Raw genomic sequence first — 12,591 nt, 5'->3', positions numbered from 1 at the left:
ATCGTATTTTGTATTCATATCTCTTCTTGCTTCGATTATTTCCTTGTCAGGTGTTAATAGTTGGAGGTGGTGACGGCGGGGTTGCTCGTGAAGTTGCGAAACATCCGCTAGTAGAACGAATCGTGCAAGTCGAAATCGACTCGAAAGTACTAGAGGTATCCAGAAAGTATTTGCCTACGATGGGTGTGGGACTCGATCATCCTAAAGTCACCCTTAACGTGGGCGATGGTTTCCAGTTCCTGCAGCGACACATTGGAGAATTTGACGTTATAATTACTGATAGTAGCGATCCTATCGGTAAGTAAACTTTTGTTAATTACAGTTCGTTTCTTGATACATTTAGATTTTGATCGATAGTATAACATACTTTGATCCAGTTTTATTAATGGAAAACGATCGGAAAATGTACAATAGGAGTATTTTCTTACGTGTAATGAAATGAGGTAATAAAATGTTTACGAATGTAGGTCCAGCAGAGTGCCTATTCCACGAATCGTACTTCAATTTAATGAAAAATGCGTTGAAACCTGGTGGAATCGTTTGCAGCCAAGCGGGTACTGCATGGTTGAATCTCAGCCATGTGACACAAACATTGCAACATTGCAAGTCCTTATTTGCGGTTGCAACTTATGGTATTGTTTCCGTGCCTACCTACCCCACAGGGCAAATTGGATTCGTGCTTGGAGGATTAAACCCTGTAAGTACATTCTTTAATTTTTCTTTTCTTCTTTTCGTTAGTCCTTCTACGTAAACAGACAAATAAAAAGATAAATACATCTTCAGGAAACGAACTTCAAAGAACCGAAGAAAGTTTTCAGTCACAGCGAACTCGATGAAATGAACATGAAGTATTATGACGACGATGTGCACCGAGCCGCCTTCATTCTCCCAAGGTTTATAATAAAAGCATTGAACGAAGTCGTGGCTGAAAAATAGTCGTTAAATCTTTCCTCGCAGTTTTTGATACGCCATCGTTACAGACGTGGCGTAGAAACGATCAAGATCTTGTTACATCTATTGAATTCATATTATCGTGTATCATTGTTAACTCAATTCAATTCGATCAAGCTATCAGCCTGAAAAAGAGACTACATAATCCAATAAATTAAAATAGAGTGTCCTGTTTAAATCATACGCTTCGCACTTTTGTCTTACATGCACATGGAAACATACATTCTTAATGATACATCAACGAAATGTTAGAAATTCTTTATTAATTTCAATGTAAGTAAAGCTAACATATCTATATTTGTGAATGTTCTGCCGTAATATAATTATAATAAAACGATATCCATTATCATAATCATCTCCTAATTGTATGTAGCACACACATGTGTAGCAGCATTATAACTAATGATAAGAATAAATCAATACTAATATAATATAATTAATACAGTATAATATAATATAATATAATATAATATAATATAATATAATATAATATAATATAATATAATATAATATAATATAATATAATGTAATAATGTAATATGATATTACAATTTGTAACATTCCACGATAAAACTTAATCGATTGTACTAAATATAACGATTAAAAATATCCTGTATATAAATCTGAATCTTCAAAAACCAATGAATACAAAGCTTTAAAAACTGTCGATTTTTCTCTCTCGTTGCTCTTTGTTTCTTCTTAATATATTAACGGCACATATATATTTAATATATAATATATGTAGAGAATCTATATATTGTATAATTCCTTTCGTTTATATTTATATCTATACATATAATTTTCTATATATCATGGCACACACCTATAAGTATAATGTATACGTATATAAAATAAAAACACGATTGGCAATCGTTCTGAAAATATATAACACTAAATGCAATAATGTATACATATATATCTGTAGATCCCTTTGCAAGAGTTCGATAATACAAATTTACCTCTTCGCTTGTTTTTTCTTTTTGAAAACGATCTTTTCATGCAAAGGGATTCTTCCTTCATCTTGTCTCCTTTTTCTTTTTTTTTTTGTTTTCGTTTTATGATTATACTATCGAACATTAGTAAAGCATCAGTTTTTTTCTTTTTTTTTTTTGGTAATATTCGAGAATCCTACGAGTTTGCTACGAGCATGTGAAAAAAGCGGTAGCTCATTAGACTCAGGCACTTTTTTTCACCCATTTATCGACTCATCGTCAAGACACTGAATTGTTACGCGAAATATTTAACATCTATGTATTTACAAATTCTTCCTTGACCTTCGAAAGACTAATGATAATTGCACTAATCTATCACTTGGAACAGGTCTGTCCAACCATCGACCTTCCAATCAAAATTTTCTAAGAGCATTTTCACGCTTCAACGCCTTGTTTGAGATAATTCTTTTCAAAGTATAATATCATGTTTTTAAGCACTTTCCTTTTTATCGTGTCTATTCTTCTTAATTACATTCTTCGTGTGAAAATTTCTCTTTAGTTTTAGACTGCAATCTTATTTCTATAATAAAGAGTCTCAATAAAGAGCATTAAGCAAGAAATTATTATTAAAAGCTAATGCAAAAGAAATTCATGTTTAGAACAAATAAGGTTACACTAGTTGAGAATTTACGTGTCATATAAAATTCGTAGATAAAATTATGACAAATTTGTAAAAATATATAAAATTATCGAATTCTTACATGTAAAATTTGATCTTTTTTTATACAAATCCATGATTGAAATAAATACTTTGCAATCATTTACTCAACAAGTAATCATACTCGATAGATTATTTCGCTATGACTTTTATGTCAGAAAAGAATAATTACAATAATTCGTATCATTGTAAGGAAACCAAAGATCTTGTTCCTAGTTTCTTATCAAGGATTAAAGATTTAGATTCATTTTATTTGCAATTCTTATTAGCACTTTGCTTTTATATAACGTTGTTGACATTTCTATACAAATTTCATTAGAATATTTACAATCTTGCAACTTCGATGAACCCCTTTAAATGTTGCATTTTAAATTAACTTACGAGTTAATATATACTTCTTCTATTCGAAAAGCTCGATATTTGCAGTAATAAAAATAAATTGCCTACTCCAGAACGTTCCATGACAAAATATTCAATTCAATTTTTATTATGATACAATTGTTGCATGTTCAGCGTACTACTTGGATCTACCTCTCCATGAATCTTTCGCTATTCAATCTTGATGTCAATGAACAGGATCAGTCTATGTACTACTCACGTACAATAAGATTTCGTATTATGTGTTCAAGATCTCGTTCAAAACCTCTGAATTCAGTTGGACAGTCCTGACTCGAAAAGTCTAACGAGCGAAATTATTGAAAACGAGCCACCGCGAGCGAATGGTAAAGAGCGCGCGATACAGAAGAAACGTAAGTTTAAGCAACGATTAGATTCCAGAACGAAAAGAGACGCACTTACAACGATAATGTTAAGAAAAATATTAAGAAGAACGGAAAATATTAAGGATAAAGAGACGGAGACACCATAGGATCAGGCCACATGGTGTCAGAAAGTTAATAAAATTAAATGATATGTTGCTTCTCTTGTTAATCCGTGGTCTTAAACTTAAACTATTATGATAAATTAGATCTAAATTAAATCAGGTATGCGATGGCTATTAATCGCTTGTCAATAAAATCAAAGAATAGAAGAAAGAAACATCGGTTTGAACAAACATCTTTCTTTCTCGCTGGATTTCGTATAATTATCCAATTTTTTATATATGTTAAATACGAATACATATTTCGGAGAATGTAGATTCCCCGCCAAATTCTCCTTCAATTATAAATACAAATATTCTTATAAATCTTTCGAATATATTTTCAAAAAGATGTCTCAAAAGATCGAAAACGAATATGTTATCAAAATATTAAGAATCGTCGATGCAGAATGGTGGAAATATATCACGTGCAATTTTTTGTGGCATCGTTCGTATTAGATCGACAGAAATAAGTTCGTGGAAAAGGTGGACGGTTATATTCCAATCAATAGTCATTCTTATAAAGGCTAATTTCGAAAGCACACAGTTAATTCTATCTAAGGGCACTTTTCTACCGTTTCTCATCGCAAAGATTATCATACAAAGATTTTATCACGATTGCTTTTAAAAATAAAAACTAAAACAAGTAAGCTTGTCGATATCTCGAGAAGAATTGTAAAATTTTCAATACGCGCGTGTTTTTTGTTATTTGAACATAAACTCTCACCCCTCTCCCCCTTTTTCTTGAATATATTCCAAATTTATGAACTTAAATTGTAAATTTGAAGATCCTTACTTCTTATTTGATCATCAGGCCCTCATGAATTTTTACTTCTTCGCCAGTTATTCTTCTTCCATATCACGTATTCATATTTTCGCTTCCTATATCAACTCTTTCTTTCCTTCCTATTCTTCCCTATTTTTTTTTTAAAGATTGTCATTTTCGTCCTAGAAGGCAGTCCTTAATTTATTCTCAACTGAGCACGTGCTGATATTGTGTAAACGATCGTTATTGGGTTTTTCGTTGTCTCATCATTATACTAAACATTGTTGTTAATGAATTGACTTGCAAAAGATATTGCGATCATTACAACATGGTTGCCTCGGTATTATAACTTTCCTTATTGATCTTCCTTTCGATAGAACTGTACTGACCGGATGAACTCTCCATAGTCACCTTCTTTTCGGTAACAAGGTATGGACTGTCTGAAACATACCGTCTATCGTATTGACTTTCGTTATATTTTTTCTCCACCGACCCATACTGACTTTCCATTGTAGACCGATACTGACTCTCTTTCATTTTCCTTTCTAACGTGCTCTGCGTTGAATAAACCTTTTCCGGGCTAACCAGAGTTTGTCTGTCGGAACTGAGTTGGCCAATATTGTGCGTTGTAGAATGCTGCTGATACGTGTTGTAATTCATCTGTGACTGATTGTGAGTTTCATAAGCTCTGGTCTCGTATCTGGTCGTGCTCTCGTAGCCACTCTGTTCGGCATCAGTATCGGTGTCAGCTAAATCTGGACGATTTTTATACTTGGCCTGTCGAATGGCAGTGAGTCTTCCTCTAGCTTCTTCCAGTTCCCTCTCGATGCGAAGGACCTCTGATCTGGCGTTTATCTCCTGAGCGATACCTCCGACCATTCTACGGTTTAGGATCAAAGATCTGTCTTCTTCTTGCTGAATAGCCTGTTGGGCTGCTCGTACTAAATTGTCGGTGGCGCGTTTCACAGCATTTCCAGCTGCTTGCAGACGTTTCGTGCTCTCGCTATCTGGATCAGCTTTTACTTTGCAAGCGACCAATAATTGTGCCGTACTGCTGGCTACCTGTTTCGCGCTGGAAATTAGTTTTTCTTCGGAGCTGACGCCTTGTACCAGAGCGTTTGCAGATTCAACGAGGCTGTGAGTTGCAGCTGCGACCATTCTTGCGGCAGAAATTAGACCTTCGGACCACTGACCATCGTCGGAACTGGTTAGGGGAGTTCGAGAAACCTTTCCTGTTGCGATAAGCTCTCTTTGAGCTGCACTGGCTGCTTTTATAAGAGCCGATGTAGCGGCTGCGATCGATTTGGCTGCTTCTAGGATCATTTCGTCGAAGTTCATATCTTCGTTTGCCTCCTATGAAGTAAAAATGAAAACTTTTGTGGAAGGAGATAACTACAGGATTAATGATTTTTTTTTTTAATTGAATCCAACATTGAATTAGCATATCGGTTGGATGATACGTGTGAATAATCGCCTTACCATCGGTGGATTTCTGCCGAAGATGTTCCTGACCGCCGTAATAATATGTTTGATTCCTGGTCGATTCTTTCAAAAAACAACCAAGAATATCAAACATATCTTACGGAAATCAGACTGCTTCCTAGCGAACGAAGATTACCGAGACAACATTTAACGTTATGCGTTATTTCTACCGTTTTACAGCTAATAATAAGACAAATTGTTTACTGGACTGAGACGAGATCTACGAGCAAATTCAGATCATACGAGAAATCATTGCCGCTATGAACGGCAACAGTATCGTTCGAAAGACTCACCTGTATACTTCTCCGAGGTCTCAAGCTGGCAAGCTTCTTCGCGGCAGCGTCGATACTGGCTGCAGCACCTAGTAACTCATTTTCTGCAATGACCGTCGGATCATCAGGGTCCACCCAGTCGGTGCCCTTCAGCAATTCAGCCACAGCCACCAATTCGGTAACGCTCTGAGCGATCTTTCTACTAATGGGTGGCAAAGTGTGTTTCGCATCACCAGATCTTGAAGATATTTGTAATATAGCTTGCAACAATTCCCTATAATTAAGAGCGACGTCGTGACCAGCCTGAAGAGTTCTTTCTCTCAATTCAGCTGTTTCTGCGCAATTATACGCTGCTCCTTTACAAATGGTCAGCATGTCGCTGATAGCCTTTCGTCCCATGTTTGCAGCCGCAATTATGTCATCCTGTTTACAACTATTTCCGGCAGCTACAGCTTTGGCGGTTGAAATGGTGATACTCTTAGTGCATCGAACCAGATCTTCGGGTGTCACGTTGATCTTCTGCGTCTCTGGAGTGTTCAAGGCGCGTATTTCTTGAGCTATCGCCTCGATGGTTGATTCCAGAGCCCTGGTGCCACGAGTGTGCTCATCTTCGACAGCTTTCACTGTCTTCAGCAGGGACGTCACGTTGGTTACCATCACCTGAAGACGAAAAGATAAAGCAAATTATTACATGTTCCACTCGCTATTACATGCGACGATCTGGGTACTGTTTCTTCGTACTCATCGTTGAAAATGGATGTAAGAATTATTAATGAATGGATATCTAAAAATCATATAATTTTCATCGCTATTTCTTTCCCTTTTATCGAATATTACCGCGTATTAAGTTGTCAATTACGTGATTTTTAGATTATTGCACTGCGAATGAAATAGAAAATATGTTACGGTGTTAATGCAATTGTTATCACTTGTGTTTTGAATAAAATGATGGCGATGATATGTTCTGCTGCACAAGAACCTTGAGAAAAGTTAACATTTTTTCTTTAAATATTGTTAGTCAACTTCTAATGCTATAACTAGACTCTAGATAAAATATTTGAAAAGATATTAAATCAATCGCTGTAAAACGATATTAGAAAATAAGGCACGCATAAAACTAATTTCCTTTTCGACAACTTATTTTATCTCTTCGATATCCATCGCAAGATCGTTAAGAATATTTGACCATATTTTCCAGGTATTCCACTTTATTTGCATTTATTTCGTACGTCTTATTAATTATCGTTAAAAACTGAAAATCGTTACGTCCAAAATCTGAATATCGTTAGAAATAACGAAAAGAAATCTGCTTAGAAATGTTATTATCATCATATTCTCTTTAACAAACTCTTTTAAATAACATATTAATCTTCGATTAGTCGACGAAGCATTAAAGCACGGTGCTATTAATCATTAATGCACACACGTTTGCAAGTAGAATGTACGTACCTAAAAGTTGCTTTGTTTTAAAAAAAATTTCTGTCCACGGATGAATTAAGATATTCGTGTAAAGGATGTAGTAGCGTAATAGAAATTTGATGATTTATTTCTTTATTACAAAAAAAAATATAGAGAGAAAAAAAATGTATAAAGAAATGATGATGTATGTTACAAAGTATAATAGTAACTCAAGTGAAACACGATACAATTGTTTGCAGAGCAAGAATATCTACAATACGAATGCGTGTGAACTAAAAACGTAGCAAAGAAGCGCATCACGTGTTACTATTTCTTAATATTATATTAATTAGTATCATATAATGCTATAAATGCTTCGATGTATAGTAACTCGAAAATAAATACTTGAAGAGAAGGAGAACTGTAAAATGCAAATTTGTCGAGAAATTCGTCACCAAGTTCTCTTCGCAGTGAATTAGTATTTGGGAAATATTTGTTAATATTGTGCTGTTGGAATTTTTTGAGATATTCATTTTTTTTTCTTTTCTTTTTGTAAAAAGAGTGTAAAAAGAATAACGAGTCTTGTTTTCACCCTTTCGGTACTGTATAGTGAAATATTATCAATTGTTTTCGCTTTTGTCCGCTTATACGAAGATACGTGGTTACAGACGTGATTAAAATTTTTCTTTCTGACCCCGATACGATAATGTACCGAAAGGGTAAACATCAGGTTCATCGAGAACCGAACGAAATAGGTGTAAAAATCAATGCTTCGGCTACATGAGTAACAGCAAATCGGAAGTTCTCTGAGACGGTTGTTCGCTCTCTGAGGCTGAGAGCAGACGTATCAGCTCCTCCTCTTGATCGGACACGAACCATTCGGACTCCGAGCCACCGACGTCACTCAAAGGCATCAGCTGCTGGTGTAGCTGCTGTTCTAACACCTATCCGGATCGGCCAGACCAAAATCGTCAATGAAAGCTCACAATTAAAGTCCACCAAGTTCATGAGAGAAAATGTTTCGCTACTTTTCATCGCGTAAATGTAAATCTTATCGTCAACAAGCCAAGGAAAAAAAAAGAAAAAAAAAACAAAGCCGGATAAGAATATATTCTCTCTGTGGTTGAAGCAAAAATCGGTTCTGCCTCGCTCAGCGATTCTACACACTTTCCATCAAGGGAACATAAAGATCGAGTGTATAGTGTCTCACACACACGAAAAAATGGAACATCGAACGATGTAGGAAAGTGCAAGGTGGACTTTAATAGTTTTTAACAATGAATCTTCGGTCGAGACCGTTTTACCGAATACCTAGTGAGTGACATCATTGACAATTACATATTTTCGATTTACTCTTGTACCTTTTCGTATTTTTTCTATCTTTCTCTCTTTTTAGTCGGTTAGAGGTGAAATGGAAATGTATATCGATTAAAGTCCACCCACAAAATAACGGGAAATTGGTTCGTGATGTTAAGCGTGAAGATCAAATTTAGTATGTTAACGAGTAAAACAACAACAAAGTGCTGTTAGGTCCGTCATAATGAGATTTCGCGCATCCTGCTTCGACTTGTCCTCCAATTAAAGCGATACCTGCTGCGGTTAATATCGTTTAATCAAGCGTTTCCCAACTTAGACTTCTTTAACACCTGAAATTATTGCTCGAGTCGTGCGTTCTAAATCAACACCGATAAAAACGAGATTCGCTACTTCAATGTATACTTTGAACAATTTTTGAGAAAATTTTCATAGAAATGTAAAATTCTGCAGGTCCAATGGCTCGGAATACATATAATACTTATGATTCGTTTCAATTTGAAATGTCTGATTTTATACTAATTGGGAAATCAAGATCGAACATCGTTTAGTCACATATTATTAGTCGCATACACGTATCCTTCATAAAGCTCTACTTCCTGATGTATCCTAGACGCTGCCATTCTGTTATAAACGTTACCATTACCTCTCCAACTCAAGCGTCTCTTCGAGACAAAGTTAATATCAAGCTACTAACAATAAGAGGGAATCCCCTGACCATCGGCAAAACGCCGACGTAATTACGAATAAAGCAACAAGAATAGGAACGATTCACCTTACCTTGGCAGAGTCCTTTAAATGGGCCATACTGGGGTCGTTGATAGGTTTGCCACTGGCTGCTTTAGTGGCGTGTATCAAGTCGCCGAGTGCAGAAGCCACATCTTTTACCGCGTTTATTAGCATTACTTGAGCCTCGGGATTCTGACTGCCCAAGCTGGCAGCCCCGTATTTAACCACTTCGGCAAGTTGAACGATAGTCGACACGGCATTTTGCGCTGCAACTGCCAGTTGCTCTTGAGACGAGGCTGCTCCAGCTACTAGCGTTTTCGTATCTTCAACGAGAGCCTTGGCTGTCTTCAAGATGTTCTCTCGATGATCGGCAAAAGTGTCGCCTTCGTTTTCTGCGTGCAAGGTTCCAGCAGTGGCGAACATGATCGTGGTGTCCAGGTCACCGATAATGCCTGACACGGTACTTGCAGCGTTGATACAAGCTTGAGTTCCCCTAGAACCAGCCTGAAGCGCAGCTAACACCTGAGATACCTTTTCCGTGACTATCTTGCTATGCTCTGCGACTTCTCTTTGAGTGTAAGCGTCGCCTGGTGACATTTGGCAGGTTCCTGCAGCTCTAACGATGTCTACGCAGGCTTTGCCAAGCTCTTGGACGCTTGCGCGAAGTCTCGCAGACACGTCAGCGTTAGATGCGGCCGCTGAAGCGCCGGACGTATCGCGGGCTAGCTGAGTGTACTTGTGGGAGATATCCACTATAAGGGGACTTAATCTGGCTACGTCGGTGCTAGATTTTGTTGACTGGAATGGATAAAGATTGAGATAAATTAAACGTAAGATACGTTAATGATCTTCGTACTAATCATTTCTTTCCTTTAACTAGACTAGACTAGAACCTTTCACTAGATTCCTAATACTAACAAAATATTATAACTATTCCTTACCATTTCCTGCGCCAGCCGAGCGATCTCCTTAGCAGCTTCCACCATTCTCGTTTGATAATCCACGTAAGAATCCACTGTATCGATCGTAGACATTCTGTGATCTTCCAATCTAACCATGGCTCGAGAAATAGCGTCGATTAGCCCAGTAACGATTCCATAAGATGTCGAAATTGTCTCCAAAGTGTTTTGTAATTCCTGCAGCGCATCTTTCATGGATTCCACTGTCTCGTCAACTTCAGTGTGCAGATTAACTGCCTTCGGATTACCACCAGATTCTTTTGTCACGCAGACAAGCTGTAGAGCAGACTCGGTGACGGTTTTCGTCTGATCCAGTAGCACTATCTGTTGTTTCGAGTGCACCATGTTTGAAGCAGCACCGATAGCACCAGAAACTAGAGGCTCGCAGTACAAAGCAATCTGATTGACGGCATGTCCTACGTTTTCAGCCTCGTATTTGGCAGCTGTTCGAAGAGGTTCCAATTTTTCTCGTAACTCGCTAGCACTGGTCTCCATCTGATCCGTGAATCCTTGCATCGTATTCTCTCTTCGTGAAACCAGTGCCTGTGAAACAGCACTGAAAGACGCGGCATTCAGTTCTCGAATTCTAGCTGATAGTTTCTCGATCGCAACGTCGCATTCCTTCTGCCCAGGTGCTTTGTCGCGTATGGAAGCAACTAGAGACTTGATCGAATCGCTCACGCTCTTGCTGTGGTTTGCCAATAATTGCCAAGTTGGAGGATCTTTTGGACTGACAGCGAGACTCTTGGCGGCTCGCACCATCGCGCAAGAACCATCGATAATAGCTTTACCGGCGCTAGTTATTGGCTCTTGGGCAGCTCTAGCTGTGACGGATATCTTTGCAGGCTGACTGGCGAATTCTGGAGATCCAGCAAACGTACACAGGTTGTCAACCGCTTCCAAAAGTGGCCTGGTAGCCTCTGCACACTTCGCCTTGTTGGCCTCGGAATAATTCTGATCCAGCGCCTTGATTTCTTTCACCAGGACTGATGTGGAATTGGCAACATCCTTGGCTGACTGAACGAAGTGACGTTTAGCAACAGGATTGCTGGTCTTGTTCGATGCTTCGCGACAAGCATTGCAGAGAGCACTCGTATACTTTGCTATCATGGTAGCAGCTGAAAGGACTTGTTGTTCGGTACTTGTAGGATTTCCAAGACTTTGACAGCCGGTATGAATGGCCTGTGCAGCTCTGAGGAACTGAGCTTGGTCCAGCAGGCCTGGTTTTCCAGCCACCGATGTTGGATCGCTTACGCCAGCTAGATAAGCAGCCTGAGCTGCTGCTTCTATCAGTCCGCAGATTGACAAAGAGACCCCTCTAACTGCTACCGAGAATTGTTCGTGTTCTGATTTCTTTGCGTGGTTAGCTATGCCCGTCATTCCGTCGCCAAGGCTCTTGCTCTTTTCCATCACGGTTTCTAGACATTCGAAGTAGCTCGCGTCAGAAATTGGTTGGCTAGGATTATCGAGAAGCGACCTCATCGATTGGATATTTCTGATAGCGTTGTCACACTCGTTTTGTCCAGGCGCAGCCGAGGTACAGACATCGACGAGATAGTTGATGGAATCTGTGACGGCTCGTGCAGCTGCCGATAGTTGATTCTTCGCGTTTGGAGCACCCGGATCGGCTGCTACGGATTTAGCAGTACCCAGAAGCTTGCTGGATGTCATGCTGACGTTCTTCAAAGAAACCACCATCTGACTTCGAGTCTCGATAGCTGTTTGACCGGCCATTTCCATGCCGACGCCCAACAGGTCTCCAAAAGCGTTGGTGAATTGTTTGGAAGAATTAGCTAACTGCACTGGAGAACGTACTGACGACACCACGTTTGAAGAAGCATCGTTCAAATTCGCAGCTGCGTTGTTTAGATCGCTTTGCAATTGTCTGTAAAGAAATGATTGGTTGCCTGCATGATAATGAAATAAAAATTTGGAGCAAAACCTTAGTTATTATAAACAATATTATACGATTATTATTTAAATTAATAAAGAAACTATAATACATGTATAAGCAATGCGTAAGTACAATGAAACGTAATATTTTACGTTGTTCACATATAATATTTTATTTTATATCAAGCGTAAAATTTAAAGTTACATACATCTTTAGTATGCTAAATGCTTAATGCTATGACAATTTATCGTTGGTCGTTATCTCGAAAGATTCAAAGTGTGTCAATGAATAATAAGCAGTCAGTAAAATGAGGCAAA

General features: G+C 38.1%; 2 protein-coding genes across 7 annotated transcripts in view; one reads left to right on the top strand and one right to left on the bottom strand.

Annotated features, from left to right (window-relative positions):
* The window catches only part of SpdS (Spermidine Synthase), a 192,227-nt gene extending 190,924 nt beyond the window's left edge, over positions 1-1,303 (top strand). The window contains exons 7-9 of the mRNA XM_076622797.1: positions 51-297; positions 468-697; positions 784-1,303. Of these exons, the coding sequence (XP_076478912.1) occupies positions 51-297; positions 468-697; positions 784-936 (630 nt within the window). The 3' untranslated portion in view covers positions 937-1,303. The remainder of the gene's footprint in view (positions 1-50; positions 298-467; positions 698-783) is intronic.
* Positions 1,195-12,591, bottom strand: part of rhea (Talin_middle and talin-RS domain-containing protein rhea) — a 49,224-nt gene continuing 37,827 nt past the window's right edge. For 4 of the 6 annotated variants that reach the window (XM_076622792.1, XM_076622793.1, XM_033330156.2 and 1 more), the window contains 4 exons: positions 10,363-12,265; positions 9,473-10,219; positions 6,002-6,640; positions 1,195-5,579 (listed from right to left, as the gene is read on the bottom strand). In XM_076622792.1, the coding sequence (XP_076478907.1) occupies positions 4,548-5,579; positions 6,002-6,640; positions 9,473-10,219; positions 10,363-12,265 (4,321 nt within the window). In that variant the 3' untranslated portion in view covers positions 1,195-4,547. Of the gene's footprint in view, positions 5,580-6,001; positions 6,642-7,505; positions 8,323-9,472; positions 10,220-10,362; positions 12,266-12,591 lie in introns of those variants that run through there. The other 2 variants (XM_076622796.1, XM_076622795.1) reach the window with 2 other exon arrangements.

Source organism: Bombus vancouverensis, chromosome 11 (genome assembly GCF_051014615.1).
Source record: "Bombus vancouverensis nearcticus chromosome 11, iyBomVanc1_principal, whole genome shotgun sequence".
NCBI lineage: Eukaryota > Metazoa > Arthropoda > Insecta > Hymenoptera > Apidae > Bombus > Bombus vancouverensis.
The sequence above is the reverse complement of the archived record's forward strand: the minus strand, read 5'-3'. Positions and strand labels throughout refer to the sequence as shown.